This window comes from Eubalaena glacialis, chromosome 18 (genome assembly GCF_028564815.1).
Source record: "Eubalaena glacialis isolate mEubGla1 chromosome 18, mEubGla1.1.hap2.+ XY, whole genome shotgun sequence".
NCBI classification, from domain to species: Eukaryota; Metazoa; Chordata; class Mammalia; order Artiodactyla; family Balaenidae; genus Eubalaena; species Eubalaena glacialis.
This window is the reverse complement of record NC_083733.1, coordinates 7,752,904-7,773,689: the sequence shown is the minus strand read 5'-3', so window position 1 is coordinate 7,773,689 and position 20,786 is coordinate 7,752,904. Positions and strand designations below refer to the sequence as shown.

At 44.1% G+C, this 20,786-nt stretch overlaps 1 protein-coding gene across 1 annotated transcript in view; it reads right to left on the bottom strand.

Annotated features, from left to right (window-relative positions):
* CDYL2 (chromodomain Y like 2) overlaps nucleotides 1-17,976 on the bottom strand; it is a 180,381-nt gene extending 162,405 nt beyond the window's left edge. The window contains exon 1 of the mRNA XM_061172703.1: nucleotides 17,771-17,976. Within this exon, the coding sequence (XP_061028686.1) occupies nucleotides 17,771-17,794 (24 nt within the window). The 5' untranslated portion in view covers nucleotides 17,795-17,976. The remainder of the gene's footprint in view (nucleotides 1-17,770) is intronic.
* Nucleotides 17,977-20,786: the final 2,810 nt, after the last annotated feature.

Genomic DNA, 20,786 nt, shown 5'->3' with positions numbered 1-20,786 from the left:
ATCATTCTAGGTAATACATTTAAAGTACAGTGCTAAATAGACTAGATATATCCAAGAGAGAACAACCAGGAAGGTAAAGGATTGGAAAACACATCCAATAAGAGCAGGAAAAAAAATACAGTGATGCTTACTCTGGAGGAGAAAACAGCCCTAATTTCTAGTAGCCCAGACCTTTCTGGAATACTTGGAAGACTTCCACAAGCACCTTTTATGCTCTAGGTGCTGGAGATACATCACTGAACCAGATGTGACCCTGCCTCCAAGAAGACAGTTCTTAAATAAGTACAAAACTAAATGACTGATTACAAGGACCAACGCTGTGGAGGAGAAGCACAGGATGCTCTGAGAATACATAACAGGGAGGTCTACTGTGGTCTGGGGGTCAGGGAAGGCGTCCTTGAATCAACTTTAGAGCTGACAGGGGATAGAAAAGGAGACCAGGCTGGGCCAGGGGCCTCCCAGTCACAAGAAACAGCATGAGTAAAGGTCTTGAGGCAAAAAACGTTTGGATGCCTGAAAACAGGCAGCGAGAGTGGTGCACAGAGAAGAAAAGGGAGAGCCGTCTTAGCTGAGCCTGGAAAGGTAGGCAGGTTCAGATCATGTTAAGTATTTGGAATTTTTGCCCTAGAGCAATAGGAAGCCATTGAAGACTTCAGGAAGAAAGTGACATGTTCAGAATTATCTTCTCAAACAATCACTTTAGATACAGTATGAGAACAGAGAGTGGCAAAGAGGAAATGTTGGGAGTCCAGTTAAGAGGCTATTGTTTCTTCCAGAAGGGAGAGAGGGATGGCTTGGACTAGAATGGCAGTAGGGGAAATGGAGCTACCTAGGAAATGAAACTGATAGCTCTTGGTGACTGAATTCACAGCTCTTATCAACAGGTAGAAATTGCACAAGGCAGACCTTAGCTCACTGTAACAAGGCATTTTCCAACAGCTATGCCAAAATGGAAGAGGCTGCCCTTCAAGACAGAGCACCCTATTTCCTTTCAAAGTTTTCTAGGAGAAACGGGGTGATCATATGTGAAGGATGTATGTGCTGGTTGAGGAATCAGACTAGGTGACATCTAAGACATCCCAACCTCTAAGACTCTTTCTTTTTTTTTTTTTTCTGGCCATGCCACACAGCATGTGGGATCTTAGTTCCCCAACCAGGGATCGAACCCATGCCCCCTCCGGTGGAAGCATGGAGTCCTAACCACTGGACTGCCAGGGAAGTCCCTAAGACTCTTTTCTAAAATCAATAGAAATGTCAGGCCATCTGGACAACTCAATGTACAACACCTAGGAAAGAAATAAATCATGTGTGTTTGTGTATGTATATGTATTGTCTCATATCTCGGTTTTCCTATCTATTCAAACTGAGTTTCTTCTAGAAAAGTACATGGATAAATGATTGTCAGTACTTTACAGCTTGTCATGCAGATGGTGAAAAAATTGTACTACTTCTTTCTTTCTGGTTCTTTGTATTCAAGTATTGATATAAAGCTTCAACTTATTTGTACATATCATCTTAATTTTAATAAAGATTAGAAACATGTAGAAAACAAACCTATGGTTACCAAAGGGGAAAGAGGGGGGAGGGATAAATTAGGAGTTTGGGATTAACATATACACACTCTGGAGGAGTGTACACACTCTGGAGGACTATATAAAAAATAGACAACCAACGAGGAACTACTGTATAGCACAGAGAACTATACTCAATATTTTGTAATAACCTATAAGGGAAAAGAATCTGAAAAGAATATATATATATATGAATATATATATATATATATGAATCACTGTGCTGTATGCCTGAAACAAACACAACATTGTAAATCAATTATACTTCAATAAAAAAATAAAAAAAGAATCGTGAATGTTCTGTTAATATATTCTTTTCAGCCAAGTGTACAGACCTGTCTACTAGAATCTGGGATTATTTGCCTCACCCATGCGAAGCCTAGCTGTTTTGAGGACAAATCCATACAACCAAGGCACCATTGTCCAACAGGCACCACAGTATATGGCAGTAAAGAAAGAGTTTCAAACACACCATCCTGCCAATTCCAATCATGACGGGATGCAAACACCATGCCAACCAAAACAAAACCAAAACAAAACAAAACAAAAAGCATGTGGAAGAATGCACAGAGACTCATAAATATGCTGAAAGAATGAAACGACACTGACCAAGAAATGTTACCAACTGCCCTCAAAACCAGTCTTCTCCTCAATGCAAAAGCCTGAGTAAGGCCGACCAGCACCAAGGCCACTGAAATTGGCTCCTCCATCATAATTACTAGGTGGCAGAGCCATCACTATTTCTGAAGCAGCATGACTTAAAGCAGTGTTGAAAAACATCTACTCAGACAGACTCCAATGGAAGATTTCCCGTCCCAATTAACTCACTTCACAGGAACTCCTTCAAAGGCCAACGCACAGGCTGGCCTGTGTCATCCCTGTCCTGAACAATACAACATACATAATTATGTTTTCATGCTATAAGTATGAGGAAGCAGAAAGATTTTCCTATTCCTTTTCTTGTTTTTGGTGTAACACCCACTGACCTATACCACCTGGGATTCTGTGTAAAGCACAGGTGCAAAAGAGTGCTAGAGCAGAAACACCACCTAGTAACAAAAGGAGGGAAGTTAAAAGGAAAACTATGGGCATCTTATAATTTATCAAGAGATGAGCACCTCAGATGACCTCGTGTAAATCTTGGTTTTACCATCTGGTGGCTGTGAGCCTCAGTTTCTGAATTGTAAAATGGGGATACTACTAGTATGAATCCCATAGGAAGAACTAAATGCGGTAATGCACATGACGATTTACACAGTGTCTGGCACACAGAATATACTCATTAAACATTATTTTTACTGTTTTTACTATTATTAATGACTATTTTATACAAGAATCATAGGAAGTTACACTTCAAAAACCTCTTTATACATCAACCAGTATCAGAGATCAGATTTCTTCAAAAGATATACCAATTCATTAAGTCAAAAGCAAATAGGATTTGCACCAGCTTCCCAAAAAGTCAATACCATAGACATAGCCACACTAGAGTTGGAGAGTGGGGGGATAATAAAGCATAGAAGTGCCTCAAGATTTCAAAGCCCTTGGAATCACTGCCATGTTTGATAACCAAGACAAGAAAACAATCTGTGACAATCCTACATGGTACTAAAATATACATCAATTTTGGAGAGAAAATTAGGTCAATAATTTGAAGAAGATCCATTATGTTTTTACATCCCAAAGGCAGCCATTGTGTGGTTCCTTTCCCCTTTCTATTAACTGCAAGACCCTTACCAAAGTCTGTTCCACAAACCACCATGTGTACCATATTCTTCAAAGTGAACGTGGTTTTAGGTGGCAATGCAGACAAGTAAACACAGCAATGTAAACATCAGGACACTAAAATGCTACCCATTCACTTTTTAATGCCAAAGGAGTTTGGGATTCCATGAGTTGATCTGACTTCCAACAGTTCATAAATGAGTCTGGATTTCCAGGAAAAGTTTAGATATCAAGTGCTCCCCATAATGTCAAGGCCTGTGATGTCAGTCGGTGAGGCAGGTCCTAACCCCATTCTCCATCAACAAGAGAATTAAACAAGACTCAAGGCTGTGCTGAGCCTCACTGGCCTCCTTTACTAAGTCTTGCGTAAGAAAGCGATAATGACATCAAGATTTCCAAGGCGACTCTCCAGAAGAGTCTAGGAAGATATCATCTCTGTCTCATGGATGACACACTCAGATTTTAGTGAAAACAAACAGCCACTTTTAGCATCTCAAGCACTTGTCTCCTTCAAAAGAGTAAAAGAGTCCCTCAATTCTGATCACTTGTTGGAGATGTTAGTGAAAGACTGAGCAGAGGACTTCAAAACTCTCATCCAACTCCAAGATTTAATAATCCTTTGAATACAAGACTGTATTAGCTTTACTGATAACACAAAGCCGAATGCTGTCAGTGAGTTTTGCTTATGAGAAACCAAAATTATTATTAATTGAGCAATAAAGACATAGAAAATAGACTCAAGACTTAGACACCCTTAGGAAAACTGAAAGATTGAAAATGACTTCAAGCTTCCTACAAAACAGACTGTAGAAATATCTGAGACAATTTCAACTTTCATGTAAATGAAAGACCTGGACAGATTAATTCTTTCATTAGATTGTTTTCTGAGTCTTGCACTGTGCTAGGTGCTAAAGATGGAACAAGTCAGAGGGAATCCCTGCCCTCTCAAAACTTACAACGCAGTGGGAGATTCAGAAAATAAGTTAACAAATTACCACCTATTAACATGAGTGCTGTGATGAGAGACGAACAGGGTTCTACAGGAGCCCAAAGAAAACCCTTGATGAGTCGGGGAAGTTTTGCCAAGAGCAACATCTCAGCTGAGACCTAAAGGTTGAGCAAGAATTAAGGAAGCAAAATTGTGGCAGGGTTGGTAATGAAGAGCGCCCAGTCACTTGGGATTAAAGGACAGTACCTGGAACATCCAAGAACTGAGAGCAGAGCTCTCTGGATGGAATATATGCTGTAACTGGAGAACTAGCAGAAGATGAGAAGGGGCCAAATCACAAAGAGCCTATACATCACTTAAAGATACTTCATCCGGAGAGACATTGTAAAATGGGGATTTTAGAAAGACCTTTGGGTTTCCCTGGTGGCGCAGTGGTTAAGAATTCGCCTGCCAATGCAGGGGACATGGGTTCGAGCCCTGGTCCGGGAAGATCCCACATGCTGCGGAGCAACTAAGCCCGTGCGCCACAACTACTGAGCCTGCGTCTAGAGCCTGCGAGCCACAACTACTGAGCCCTCGTGCCACAACTGCTGAAGCCTGTGCACCTAGAGCCCGTGCACCCCAACGAAGAGTAGCCCCCACTCACTGCAACTAGAGAAAGCCCGCACGCAGCAATGAAGACCCAACACAGCCAAAAAATAAATAAATAAAATAAATTTATCAAAAAAAAAAAAAACCTTTAAAATAAAAAGAAAGAAAGACCTTTGTGAGCGCAGTATGGAGAAAAGTTGAACTAGATGCATAGATATCAGCTGAGAGGTAGCAGAGTGACTGAAACAATGGGAGTTGTCTCCTGAATTAAAGTGGTGAGAGTGAATGTGAAGAGAAAAGGACGGGCTCAAGAAATATTCAGGATGCGGCTTCAACAGAACATACATGATGACTGGGCAAAACAAAGGAGGCCATATTTCTAGCTATGGAACAGGTGGATGGAGGTACTATCGAGGCTAGGAATAACAAAAGGAAAAGCACGTCTTACATAGGTTGAACATAAGTTCAATTTTGGATATATTGAGTTTAAAGAGTCCAGGAGGGTTAGATGGATATCATCTCTGGAGCTCAGAGGAAAAAAAAAAAAAAAAAAACAGGCAAAGTGTCAGGGACTTGGGCATCACCCATATAGTCACTGTAGCACAATGAGAAAACAGAAGAACCCTGGGTCAACACTATTAAGAAGCTCCAAGTTTAAGGAACAGGCAGCAGAAGATGAGGACATAAAGGCAACTGAGGAGTGGGAGAGCCAGTCAAGGAAAATGTCTCAAGAATAAGCGGTGGAGACCCAATAGAAATGACAGCCTGTGAAATATCTCCCTGCATGTGGTCCTACGCTGCACGCTGTATGGAGAGATAAGGAATCACAAGCACGATCCCAACACATGGCCAGTGTGTCAGTACTCAAGACCTGGGCTGCCCCAAGAAGCTGTCAAAGGACAAATGATATCTTTGGGAGGAACCAATAACCTAAAATACAACCTAGGTGACAGATATGTATTCTGGTGGATCCAGAGCAGACAGATTCACCAATCAGTGAACAGCAAGAATTGATGGTACTGGATAATGTGATACTCCACCCAGGTCCCCTTTTCAGGGTCGATGTGCCCATCCCCTCAATTCTAGGAATATCCGTGCTGCTAAAGACTCACAGATGTGCCCCTCAAAGGGAAGTGCCCTCCACCACAGGGAGCTGCCCTGCCCAAGAATACATTCCCCCCATCGCCGCCAAGGGGCAGCCTCCCAGCAACAGCTGGCTGACTTAGGGATATGAAAGTCCAGTTCCCTGGCCTCAATATGGTACATTTCTGAAGAGCCATCCCAGCTCCCAAGCCTTCCTGAGGATCCGCTGAGACCTCAGTTGTAACCTCACTGCTGGTCTGCTTCACCATCTGTCCCATCCTGCATTCCTCACTTCCTTACAGGTGTGTCTCCCAAGAGCATCCTTCAGTAAACCCTCTGGATACAATTCTCCAGTTCAGAGTCCAGTTCTAGGCAGACCAACCTAAAACGGATGGGGCGTATCAAACTGGGCCACAACACTGAGGCTTGAGTAGAGAGGCAGAGCTGCCCACGGCAGAAGTGGCTGCAAACCGTAGGGCGGTCTTTGTATGTGTCAGCATGAGAGGGGCTCTGTCACATGCAGCACTTAACAGAGAATGGCCACTCTCAATCCAGTTGTCACCCACAATGAAGGACAATGACTTGAATGCCTGAATTCACCTTAAGGGACTTTTGTTACCTAATAAACCTATATAAGATCTGGTGGAAGGCAAAATGGAAACTTGAATTTCAAGGACAATCTGAAGTAATCTTAGAAAAGGGAGAGAGGAAACAATAAAGGATGCTCACTCAAGAGAAAGCCGAGGTGGCCGAGAAGCATAGGTTTTGAATATTTTCAATGACTTATTCAACAAATATTTATTGAAAGATTACTATGCGCCCAACAAAGTGCCACGAGTCGAGAATACAATCGTGGAAAATACAGACATGGCCCCTGCCCTCACAGAGCTTAGAATCCAGAAGAAAATTCTGGAGTTCGGGAATGGAACCCTTTTCCCCCATCAAAATGGTTCCAGGAAACCTAACACATAAAATCAGATACATGTGATAACTTCTTAGTGGAGATGTCTTCTGTAAGTATAACATGACACTTTCTTATCGCTGAGTTAACTCATGAGAGCGATAAAGCCTATTCTGATTAAGAGCAAAGTTTTTAAATGAGGTCTGAGGATGTTACTGTCTTCCTACGACAGCCTTGGCAATTATTTCCGCATGTGGTTTGCTTGTCCATAAGAAAACAATCTCTGATTTGCTACGAAAAGCAGCTGCAAGTGGTATCAGATTTGGTTCGGTTTCATCATCTCGCCTTGCAATCTCAGGGTGTCCTTCACTCTAACTGATCCTGAAGTCTGATGTTTGTTTCATGGTTGCACCTTTAACATACAACAGCTCACATTCTTCCTCTCAAATTTAAAAGTCAGGGCAGAAGGACCCAGAACTCTCAATAAACCCCCCCCCACCACCTTGTGTACAATATAAAGAGACAAAGCTTTAGACATTCAGTTATTGCCACACACTGATTATTACACCAGGTCTAGAACATTCACCACCGCACCACCTGAACCTTTAGCGGTATTTAATGGAGTGAGGTGCATTGTGCTACAAAGCATGTTTGCTTGTACACTTTCACGTGAGGAGATATGAACAGGCCTAACAATTTTTAAGAACGTTGCAGACCTACAATGTTGCTAATACAGTGCATTTACTGGAAGTTCAAGGTATATATCCAGAGATGGCAAGAAAAGCTGTATTCTGAGGTCTGCTCGCAAAAAAGAGTTGAGCTGGCTGCCCCTCTTAACATACTAAAAACACTGCCTTGTGTTAAAAATGTGGTATATAAGCGTATGTGGGTGTTAGGTTTTTTTCATGGTCACATTCTGAACAGCAGTTTAAAAGACGTTTGTGGCTGCAGCCCCACCATCTAGCATAGTTCTAGGCACGTAGTTACCAAACAATAAATATTTGATTGGTGGATTACTGAACAAAAATAACTATTTTTAAATAAAATTCAAATCCAGCACTTATATAAGATCCATGGTTTATGAGCAAGAGCCCTTGAGATACAATTTTTAGAACACTAGACTCAAAGACAAGGAAATGAAAATCAAAGAGGAAAATTCCCTGATCACGAATCTGAGAGTAGGGTGGTGGCCCCTCGGCGGGGGAACTCCTGGTGTGGCAGAGTGTGGGCCCAGGGCCCCAGTCCCGCATATATGTCCCTCCAGTCTCCACACTGATGCTTCTGTAAGTCACTTAGAAAGCAATGTGGTGATGGATCGACGCTGGGGGGATTCCGGGAGAGACGGGATGACTGGAGTGAAGAATAATTTTTTTTTTTTTTTTACTATTTAACATTTTATTGATAAAAATATCTATGATTATAAATTGCATTAGGTTTTCTATTATCAAACACATGGTTAAGAGAAAGCAAGACATAAAATGACAAACTTATGGCTCTCCCAGGCTTCCCAGGAACCCGATCACAGCTTTCCATAGGCATTTCACCGCAGTGATAGGACCTTTGGAGGCATCTGCTTCCACCCAGCGGCTCAGGCTAACTGGGCAATGTCAGAGGGAGACAATTAGCTGGAAGGAGGGACAAGAGGCATGGATCAGGACCCAGAGGAGCTACTCCACAACCCCCATCATTCACTCAACTATCAGAGCAGAGGCTAACTCAAGGCTGGGGCGAATTTCAGACCCACAGGAGGCCTCCCCAGGGGTCCAACACCACCTCTGCCTGCCATCCCGAGCATGGCTTCCAGGGAACGACTCCAAAAGACAAAGAAATGGCAGGATTCTTGGCGCTCTGAGCTTGCCCGTCTTCACACCTACATAAAAACAAGATGATGACAGGTACCAAGAAGTATGGTGTTTATGTGAAGAAGTAACAAGACTCAATCAGAAGGAGGAATTTCAAAAATAGAAGAGCTCTCATTTTACAGCAGAAGCCATCAAGGTTCAAAAAGACTAAAAGACAGGTCTAGCTTCACAGTGTTACCAATTGGTGGTATGTGGACGAGTACGCTGACTGTATCAATCAGGGTCCACTCAGAGAAGCTGAACCACTAGGAAAACATACATTAAGAGATCTAACAAGGAACTGGCTTATGTGGTTGTGGAACTGGCGAGGGAAGTCTAAAGTCCATAAGGCAGGTCATTAGGAAGGGAAACCTGGAACTCTTCCAGGCTGAAGCTGCTATCCACAGATGGAATTTCTTCTTCTTCAGGTAAGCCTCCGTTCTTTTCTTAAGGCTTTTCAACTGACGGAATCAGGTCCACCCAGATTATCTAGAATAATCTCCCTTAAAGTCAACTGATTATGGACCTTAATCACATCTACAAAATAACCTCAGAGCAACACCTATTTTAGTGTTTGACTGAATAACTGACACATAAAACACCATCACATTCATTTATCAATAGCACCCCAGTGATCTCTCCTCTCAGAGAATTGCTAGTACAACAAACCTGTTAATGAAGAACTTTATCTCCTTGTACTCAATATATCAAGACCTTTTCCTTGATTAAATTTTATTTTGAAAGGTTCTGGGTGACAATATTAAACATGCTCTACTTTTTTTCTCCAGCTAAAATTACTGAAGACGTTGGACCCAACTGTCACAGTTCAGCAGGAGAGAGATTTGTAGAATTCATGGAAAATCACTTCTTCTAAGAATGTCGGTCCAATAGCCCAAAGTGTATATCACAATTTTTTGTTATCCAAGTCATCCAAAGTAGCAGAGCATGTGTAGAACTAGGAGAATGGAGATGGCTGATCCATTCTCCCAGTTCACCCCTCGATACCACACTCACTCTCTCCTCACTATCAAACTCAAGATTCTTTTTTTTTTAATTGAAGACTAGTTGATTTACAATGTTGTATTAGTTTCTGGTGTGCAGCACAGTGATATATCCTTTTTCAGATTCTTTTCCATATAGTTTATCATAAGATATTGTATATAGTTCCCTGTGTTATACAGTAGGACCTTGTTGTTTATTTTATATATAGTAGTGTGTATCTGCTAATCCCAACCTCCTCATTTATTTCTCCCCCACCTCTTCCTTTTGGTAACCATAAGTTTGTTTTCTATGACTGAGTCTGTTTCTGTTTTGTAAATAAGTTCATTTGTACAACTTTTTTAAACACCACATATAAGCAATATCATATGATATGTCTTCCTCTGTCTGACTTACTTCACTTAGTATGATAACCTCTAGGTCCATCCACGTTGCTGCAAATAGCATTATTTCATTCTTTTTTATGGCTGTCACACTCAAGATTCTTAAAACTGTTACCCATGTAAGATGTCCCTATATCCACATTCCCCCCCACACACACACACACCCGTTCACTGTCACACTGCAATCAAGCCCTCCCACCAGCACACTCTATGGAATAGATGCCCCTTAAGGTTACCAATGACTTATTGGTTATTACACCCAAAAGACCCTGTTGACCCTTCTTTCATGAAATGCATTTTCCACTGCCTTCCATAACAGCAAAGCCTCTTGTTTTTCCTTCTACCTCTCTTGCTATTCCTTGTAAATCTGATCTTCTTTCTCTTCTTCCATACTGTAAATGTCCACTTTCTCCAGTCCTCCTCCATTGGACCCTCCTCGTGTTTATACCCTGTCCTTTGGCTTTCATTATAATCTATACACTAATGATTTCCAATCTCTATCTCCATGACAGATAATGCTTTTGAGTCTCAGGCTCACATGACCTACTGCTATGAACATCTATACCTGGATGTCCCACAAACACTCTGAACTCATTGTCCTTTCCACCGTCCCCACTTCCTCCACTCAATGCTTCTTCCTCGGGTCTCTACCTCCATGACTGGTTCCACCATCCACCTAATGGACCAAAACAGAAACCACGAAGTTATCCCACAACTCCTGCCTTTCCCTCAATCCCTATATACTGTGTCAGTCAAGTCTTACTTGAGCAGGGAAGAGGAGAGTACAGCTGAAAATCACATTTTCCAGCCTCCTTTGTAGCTAGGTGTGACCATATAATTATTCAGGCCAATGAGATGAAAGCAGGATTGCATGGAACTTCCAGCAGCTGTTTATAGAGGATGACTCAACTTTTGCCCCTCCTTCCCATTTCCTCCAATCTCTTACACAAAAGATGGCTAGAGCTCCATGGCCACCTTAGATCACCTCTTACACAAAAGATGGCTAGAGTTCCATGGCCACCTTAGATCAAGCAGTGACCTTAAGGGTAGAAGCCACAACTGAAGATGAAAGAGACAGAAGGAGCCTGATACCCTGAGAAGTTCATGGAGCGTCACACTAACCCTGGACTGCCTAACTTCAAGTTTATTTCGTGTAAGAAAATAAACCTTGTTTAAGCCACTGTTACTGTACATTTTCTATTATAAGCAGCCAAACAAAATCCTGACTGGTATACCAAATCATGTCGATTCTTTTTAAATCTTTCAATTCCAACCATTTCTCTCCATCTCTACTACCACTCCTTTGGTTCAAGTCACCAATGTCAGTTGTTTCAATTACTGAAAGAGCATATTAACTGGTCACCATACTTGTAGTCTTCCTCCAAACTAATCCACTGTCCATTTCTGAGGGGCAATCTAAGATTATGTATCAATAGTGTTAAAAATGTTAGCATTCTTCAACCTGGAAATTTCACTTCTCAGAATTTATCCTCAGGAAAATAATAAGATAGGAAGACAAATAATTATGCTCATGGAGGTTAATAACAGCAATATTTAAATGGTTTATAAATGGAAAAAAATCTAGATGTCCAACAACAGGGGATCAGTTATACACAAAATAGTGCATCTATTCAAGTAAAAATTGGCCTGTCATTAAAAATCACGATATAGAGTAATATTTTAAGATAGAAGGAAATGCTCATTTTATATATATATATGTATATATATATAAAAAAGGTTATAAAACAATATGTACCCTATGTTCCAATTTGATATTTTAATTACATAAATATGTATAGAAAGTAATTTCACTCTTATATTTGTATCTACACCAAGAAAGCTATCATTTTAATTAATTCAGATATCACATTAGTATTTAATAAACATCAAGTGTACGCTAAATGTATAATAATAGTTATCTTAGGTATTATAATTTTTTTCTTTATGCTTGTATTTTTCCAAGATGCAACAATAAACATAAATTGCTTTCAAAAACAGAAAAGATAAATATTCTCAATAAGTCCTGCAAACCTGATCATGCTCATTTCCTAGTTCAAAGTTCTCCACAGTCATCACTTCCTCTGGAAAGCCTTCTCTCATTCCCCCAAGGCTGGTCCTCCCATGGTCCTAGAGAACCCCATCTTGCCCTGTACTAACACTCTTCCCACCGCACTGCAAACTGCCTATTTTCTTAACTATGTCTTGCACTAGACCATAGGTCCAGGGAGCACAATCTCATGTTTCCCTAGTATAGTGCCTGGGATATATTTGGTGTTCTATTTATGTGAAATGAGCAAATGAACGATGGTGTTATGAATTCAGCCACATCTACACCTCTCTTCACCATCCAAGAGATGCCGAAGGACCCACATCTTTGGAAACTAAATGTGTCTCCAATACTTAAGATCTTTGCTAATTACCATGCCTGAACCATCCCTTATCAATTGATCAGGCTGCAAGAAGCCGTATAAACTCCTTTCAAGGACAGTTTAAGCCCCTGAAGAAATGATCTTATGTGATGAGGAATGACTTCACATAAAAGTCTATACTACTTGAAAACAAGCTGATATCTACCCACATGGGATAATTTTAAATAACTTTCAAAAGCTGGGAGAATCATACACCCATTCAATATTCCTCAGGTGCCTACCATGTGCCAAGAAATCAATTCAACTCATCCAATATATTTTCTTTGATGATGTTTGCCTCTGCAAATACTGGTACAGAGATTCAAGAAGTTTTATCACTGACCATTTGTTCTGTGACTACACGTTTCACCTCAGGCACGAGTGGTAAGTAGGAGAATATGCCAATATAACAAGTTGTGTTGATTCTTATGCGATTTTCATAGTTTGTTAATACTTTTAAGCAATCATAGGAAAGAGCTCTCACAAGGAAAGAGAAAGATAAAGATGTTTGAAGACCTTACAACAAAGCTGGAAACGCACTCAAGTGCCTTCCTTTAATATGAGTAGGGGCTGATCGTGGCATCAAGCACTACTACCTTTCCACCATCTTAACTTGCCTAGCAATGCTGCAAATTACAGATGAAGAAGCTACAGAAAGATTTCTCTCTATACAGATGAATGCAGAGGGCTACGCTCTGGGCCAGATTTAATTTCAGTGAAAATGGTCTCTGTTAGAAGACAATGACGTCTGTGATCTACAGAGAGAAGAAAGAAGCACAAGCCCAATTTGAAGCCTGTAAAGGATGGACTGACCTGGTGAGGGCAAACACCAGCCAGGTGGAGATTTAACTGAGCTGTATTTTTATTAGATTTGGTTTTGTTTTTGTTCCTGGTTACGAAGTTCCAAATGTTTTCAGCAGTCGGCCTCAATCCTGTTTTTCCCATAAGCCTGTTATTTTTTCAGTGCGTGATTTTGCGGGACGCAGGGTGCGTATGTAGCGCTATAGCGGAGACACCGGTGTTCATCACTGCAGCAGCATCGATTTTTAACTAGAGTAAATTTCTCTCAACAAAACTAAAATCCTATTATTATTGTTATTTATTTTATTTGGAATGAAATGAAATCAGTATTTTTTAATATATATACACATTATTATGCACGTATTATATAAACGTATGTGTATATATTATATACGTATGATATAAACACATACGTATTTATTAAATATGGATACATGCATGCATATCAATCCCCCCCCAAAAGAAAAACCACATGGCACATCTGATCCTTTTAAGATAGAACTTTGGGGAATATAAATCAACAGAACGTTGACAAACATCAGGAACTGCCACTGCTAAGTCCATCTCGATAAATTTCAACTTGGCCGATACTGACCTTCTCTATAGACATACAGCATTCTCTTTGAACATTTTTGCCAACAAAGTGGAGACCTCCCCCATAATGTCAGCTAATCACACGAGAGAGAGTATAAAATACCACCCAAAAGCCACATGGAAAGCCACATGGTTGAAGCTTAAGATGCATTCAATGAACGCATCTTTTAGTGAATAACCGTCTAGCTCTCTGGAAGGCGACTCAGTCAGACTTCCTTTCAGAGAGAACTGAGAGCCACCCCTACACATGGTATTACCACCACGGAGAGACCACAAGCCAGAGAAGAAAAGAGAAGAGAGAGTAGCGCTCAACACAAGCATAACAAGGTCAGCCAAGGTACTTTATCTATACTTAAGTCAGTCTTCTGTTCAGTGATTCAGTGAACAAGTATTTGCATGTGCAAGGACACAGAGATGGACAAGACAACTGGGCTCCTTATTCCACTGATTATGTCTTCCTGATATCCAAGCATCTTAGCGAACGTTGACGAGCATCCTGGGGCTACAAACTCTAATGCCTACGGGAGCCAGATAAGTAATTTAAGAGTGAAGCAGAAAGGGTACCTGGTAAGAGGGAGCACTGGGACAATTATAAACTAGGCATCACATGCCCCATCTAAAGGCATTCAAATCCAATTCTCTTATCTACCATCAAGGTGAGGCAAAACACACAGATAGCCTAGACGTGGCTCACAGATTACCATTTTATGACTCTTACGTTTAGCAAAATGTAGACCAGAGCATCTGGATAAGGAATTTCATTTTGCATCTAGATTATCTGATTTTAAAATGCTCAACCCATATTTAAGATCACCTTCCTATAGGTGATGGCTATAATATACCAGACGATGATGAGAACTCTGCTATAAGAGAAATAATCTATCAAGAACCAAAATTTTGGAAACTGAGCTTGATTCCATATTTCTTCATTATGACTGAAGAGTGCTATTACATAAACAAAGTTTTCATTCGTTGGTGTCTTTAAAATAACCACCTATTCCTTAAAAGATGCTATTCAGGGAAGGTTTACTCTTTACAATTTCATTGTCTGAAGCACCAAAGAGAAGTTGAAGAATCTCTACAATCCAAATCACATCTTCACCATAAAAGGTCAAGGATAGTGTCAGCAGACACACAGGTGAAATAAATCAATTACAAATGTAATAGTTCTTGCCCACTCAAAATGTGGGTTCTTGGTCAGAGGTTACAAGAAGCCATTTTATATACCCTTGAGTATAATATTTAATTAAAGTAATATCATAATTGAGAATGGTATCAGTTTTCCTCTTTTTTTTTCTTTAAAGGTCAATCAATATACTGGATATTCCAAGATTTGTCCTTAAATCAACATCCTATTTTTTACACACACAACAGTTTTACAGTTACAAATATATATGCTAATGTACAGTTAGCACTTCTTAATTGTTTTTAAAGCTAAATTTGGTCAACAAATTAAATTCCTCAGTATGTGTTATGTAATGTAGACACAGGCTATAAAAATGTTGACATTGGTTATATACTCGTAATGCAATTTAGCCCTTTTAGTAATGACTGTGCAAATAATCAGCCACAGGAAAACTATTTTACATCTAGTACAATTACCTACTATCACAGAAGTAATTATTATTATTGTCTTGTTTACTGAACTTCAATAAGAACTCGGTGAGGTGCTAAGATACTTCCAAGGCCGGTGTGAAAACTCCCCTCTTAACAGACTCAACTGGCAACTATAACTACCAATGTTAAGGAGAGCATTTCAGATGATCATTAAACAAGAAATTATCCCCAGAAGGTTTATAAGTTCCAAACTTTAAATGGAGAAATACTGACAGCTCCTAACGTGTCCTCTTAATTCCCTCTTGATGCAGCTTTTCACCAGGCAAGGTCAGCAGCTCTAAGATGACTCAAGATCAATGGGTAGAAAAATCCATACTCCCAGCGAGATGAGCTTTGCCCCTGAACAATATCTACTTTTGGCCAATGTCCTAATAGTGCTGGTTATACTTCGGGAAGCTCAATCAAACATCCCATTTTACTGTGCTTCAACTTTCTTGATTTCAGAAATTGCTCAACCATCTTAAAATAGGCAAAAGTGCTTGGATGACCTATTGGGCACAATCTGCCAAAGTTCTTCACCAGGTCTCTACCCAACTTCATCTCCTCTGTCAGCACAGGGATGAGGAAGGCAGTAGGGCAGAGAAGAGGTCAACTTGCATCATTCTTTCAAGGAACCCAGGAACATCTTAGCTGGATGGTTGGGCCCCAGCAAATATCATGGGGTTTCAGTCAATATGTCACCAGTGCTGTGGTCATCTGAATGCTTGACTGGGGCTGGAGGTTCTGCTTCCAAGGTGGCTCACAAACACAAGCTTGCTAAGCTAGTGCTGGTTGGTCTCAACTCCTCACCACATGGACCTCTCCATAGGACTGGAGGGTCCTCTCATGACACCTGAGCCCACTAGTGGTCCATGAGTGCGCCTCACCAAGTCCAGAATCATCCAAAAGACCCTGGTTGCACAGGAAGCTGAGATGCTACCTTGCCTGTTCTCCACTCTTCCTCTCTCACACCCACCAGCGAATCCACCATCTGAAAAAGCTTCAGCTGTCCAGAAAGCCCAGAGGAAAAAGCTCACTGTGGGTGAATCACCCTTGTGGTCTCCTACCCAGAAGGCTAATTCCACCCCTTGGGGTGCTCATCTCAATTTAACCAAAAGCCTTGAGAACCAGGGCTAGTGTTAATAGATTTATGTGCAGGGGAGTCCAGGTCCAGGCTGAACTCTGTCTTGCTTCTTGGAGAATCAGCAGGCCTTCGGGTTGAAGATGGAAGGTCTCTTAGCCTGAACCTTCTCTTGGGACCAACAGCTCTTTCGGGCATTCTCCCCAGGGAAAGGGGGTTGCTTCTTGTTTTGTCCACTTGTCGGGAATCCAAAAGCAGTAACTGTTGTGTCCAGAGCTAGTAAAACCTAGCTCCCAGAGGCCATGGCTATTTCTCCACTGTTTCAAAGATGCCAGACTAATGTCTTCCTTGAGCACTTTTGAGACGCTTTCAAAGTATCCGATGCTGGCCACTAACCTGTGTGGACCTGGAGACAGGTATCCACTGAGGGTGACGTAGAGCGTTGGGAGCTGGGCTCACATCCCATGTCCTCTAGCAACGTGCTACCACCCACCTCCGCCTTCCATGTGCTCTTCCTTCCACCGAAGGCCCTCTACAGCGCCCCCTCTCGCCCCCAGTGAGCACGACACCCGCAAGGACCGCCCCCACGCCCCAGCCCCGAGCCCGTGGCGGGGGCAGCAGGTGGGAGGAGGGGGGAGGTGGCCTGGTGGCCCCGGGGAGCGGTTTGGCGGGTGCCTCCCGAACTCCCCACCCGGCCGCCCCCTCCATGACCGCCCCCCCCCAGGACCCCGCCTCGGCCCGGCCGGGCTCCGCTCCGTCGGCCCGCCCCCATTCCCTCCCGCGCCCCCGGCCCAGCCCGGGCCGCGCACCCCCGGCCCCGCACCCCCGGCGGCCGCCGCGCGGCCCCCCGCATTCCCGGCACGTCCGGCGCCGACTTTTACCTGTACTTTCTGCACTCGAGGCGGCTCGTCGGGCGAGAAACACCTCCCCGGGACCGCTACCTCCCCCGCCCCGGCTCCGCCCGGCTTCCTCCTTCCCCTCCAAGGCCGCAAAGTAGATGGAGTAAGAGAGTGTGTGTGCGAGAGAAAGAGAAAGAGGGAGCGGGCGCGGGCGCCGCGGGAGGGCGGGCGGGCGAGAGGCGCGCCCGGCCCCCGCCGCCCTCCGGCCGCCGCCGCCGCCGCCGCCGCGGGCTCGGCAACTCCGGCTCGCGCCTGGCCCCGGCCCCGGCCCGGTCCCCGCCGCCCGCCGTCCGCCCGCCGCCCGCCGCCCGCGGGCTGGGGCCGGCCCGCGCACCCACGTCCCCGTACCTCGTAAAGGTCCCCAGAAGCCATGCCAGGCTGCGGAACTTGGCTCGCCGGGTGTGCGCGTCTGCTCGCTCGCGCCCTCCGTGCGTGTGCGCGAGGGGGGCAGTGTGCTCGTGTGTGTGTGCGCGCGTGTGTGTGTGAGTGTGTGTGTGGTGTGTTGAGTAAACTGTGTTTTTGCAGAATGACAGGCTTGGGGGCTGCCTATGCGCAGAATCAGAGCGGGCGGCGGCGGGGCTGGCGTAACCGGCAGCGGCGGCGGCGGCGGCGGCGGCACGAGCGCGGGCAGCAGCGACGGCCGCGCAGCGCGCCCGGGAGGCACAGACGCGGCCCGAGCGCCGCGGCCCCCACGACCCCGCGACCCGGCGGCGGTGGCTGCGGCGGGCAACGGCTCGCCCCGGCGCCGCCTGCAGGAAGCCGCCCCGCGCCCGCCGCCGGCCCGGACGCTGCTGCCACTGGGCGAGTCCCCGCCCCCCGGGAGCCCGGCCCGGCCCCCCGGGCGGGGGGGGCGGGGGCGGCTGCCCGGCCGCGCCCCGGGGGACCAGTCCCGGAGCCGGGGAGCGCCCGGGCCCGCCCCGCCGCCCCGGGCCAGCCCCGGAGGGGCCCCCCGGGGGTGGCGGGCCAGGTGCCCGCCGGGCGCACCCGGCCCCGGCTGCGAAGGGGCGGCCGGAGGCAGGTAGAGGGCTCCGGGGCGCGGCGGGGAAGGGGCCGCTGGCAGGCTCGGCTGGCCCGGGGGCCTCCCCTCTCGCCCCCAACCCCCGCGAGGGAGTGGGCGCCGCCCGACGAGACGCGGCCCCTCCCCAGCTGCATAGCCCCTCCCTCCAGTCTGGTTAGTGAGATGTGGAGGCCACAGGAAGAGGGACGCAATGGCCCATCCAGAGGCGCCCGAGAGAGCCAGGACTGCACCCCGGTCAACCCTGGAAAGTCTTTAGAGCCGGGCGTGGCCTTCCCTCAACCACCCCCAGCCCCCACTCATTCACTCATCCATTATTCAACAAACATCTTCCAATGTCTACCCAACTGCACCGTGTCCCTGGTAGGCACGACGGGGACCCTGCCCACAAGGGAGTTTGAATCCAAGTGGAGAGATGAACCACGCGCATGTGAGGCGGATTCAATCGCTCAGCCAAAAGGAGCTCCTACTACGTGATAGGCTCCAGAGCTGGAGGGACTCTGAAATCCAAATGAGTTCTTAAGTTATCTCTTCCTACTTCATTGTGGACAAGTGGTCACCTTCCTGTTTAAAGATAAAGTTGACTGAGGACCTGGGAAGGCAGGCTGTTCTGAAATTGGATGAAAGGTCTTCCTCATCCTAGCCCAAAAAATGCCCAGTTGGTCTCTTTCTCCAACTGTGATGTGGACTTAACTCACATCCTCCCACCGCCTTTTCCTATTTGTGAGACTTTGGACAAGTTACTTTACCCATCTGAGCCTTGCTTTCCTCATCTCTAAATTGGAGATGGTAATACACACCTAAGGTGATGTGAGAATTGAAGAGAGGATCTCTGTATACATGAAGTGGCCTAACCCAGCAGAATTCCATAAAGTTATTTGTGTCTGAACTTGAACGCTGAACTGCCCTTATAGAGAGGGAGATGGCAAAGGGGAATTATAACAAGAGGAAGGGTTTAATCCAGACGTTATCAAATTTTTAAAAGTCACCAAATTTTTCAATTAAAAAAAATTCCACAGAATCTGGACCACAGGGTTTTCTTGTCTGGCTCATTCCAGGACACATGAGTTTGCATATGCTGTTCCCTCTGCCTAGAATGTCCTTCCACACTGAATCCATCTGGAAAACTGTTCCTGCAGCAGCTTGTTTATCTTTGTATCACAAGCATGGCAATGTGATCACTATTCCTATTCCTGGCAGAGTGGGTACACAATGAATGTTTGTAGATTATACCAATACAACAGATTTTATACCAATTTGTAGTTAAAATTCCATATTACTATGATGGAGGGGGAAGGGTGAGGGTGTGGAAATAAATAAGAAAGTGTATTTGGTTTAGAAACTGTGGAGATTGTCATAGCAGTTCTCTTCCCTTTTCATACTGATATTTTCCCCATGGTCATTGTTTTAAATAATAATATTAATAATAAGCAGTTCTCTATCTGTAGGTCACAAAACAAATTATAATGATCCTTAATTTGTACTTGGGAATAAATGCACCACCATAGCATGAGGATGTAATTTGGAAGTAGAAGACAAGAAAGAAACTGGGTTTGGAAATAATACGCTCAGCCAAATTTGAATATATAATCAGTAGTTTTACAAAAACACCAAAAACTTCACTTGTGCTGGCCAAGAACTCCCTGGGGATGTGAGCACAGTTTGAAAAAACCTTCGTCTAGACAACAATTGTTTACGGAATTCAGAGAAGGAGATATTAACTGCGGATTGGCATGCTCGGGGAGTACTTTATGGAGGAGATAGTGTTGTAATGGACCTCGAAGACTCAGAGAAAAGGAGAGACTTTGGAGAAAGAGGTAAGTGTAGATGGTAGGCAGTGCTGCAATGGGATGGGCATTAGAAGACTAGAAGATTGATTCGTGGAAGTCACAGCACATTGGATAATGAATGTGGCTCTGTTCATGGAGAGTCTTGAATACCAAGCTAAGAAGCTTGCAATTTAGCTAGTCCGCAGTGGAAAACTGGTTGAAGACTTTTGAATCCATCAAAAGCATGTGGCAATCAAAAGTTGTGTTAGAAGACAAATTCTAGAAGAACTATGAAAAATGGACTGCAGGGGTTGAGGTTAGAGGTAGGGAGACCAGTTGCAGTGGACCACGGTGGTAGAGGTAGAAATGAAGAAGAAAAACTGGATTTACAGGATGTTCAGAAGGAAGAACCCGCTGGCCACAGACTTTCCTTATGGTTACTCCACCTACTTCCATAAAGTATTTGATCCACATCAACAGGACTTGATGACTAACAGGATGTGTGTGTGTGTGTTTGGAATTGAGGGAGGGGGTGAGCAACTAAGGAAAGAAAGGATACAGAGATGACTAAGGTTTTAAA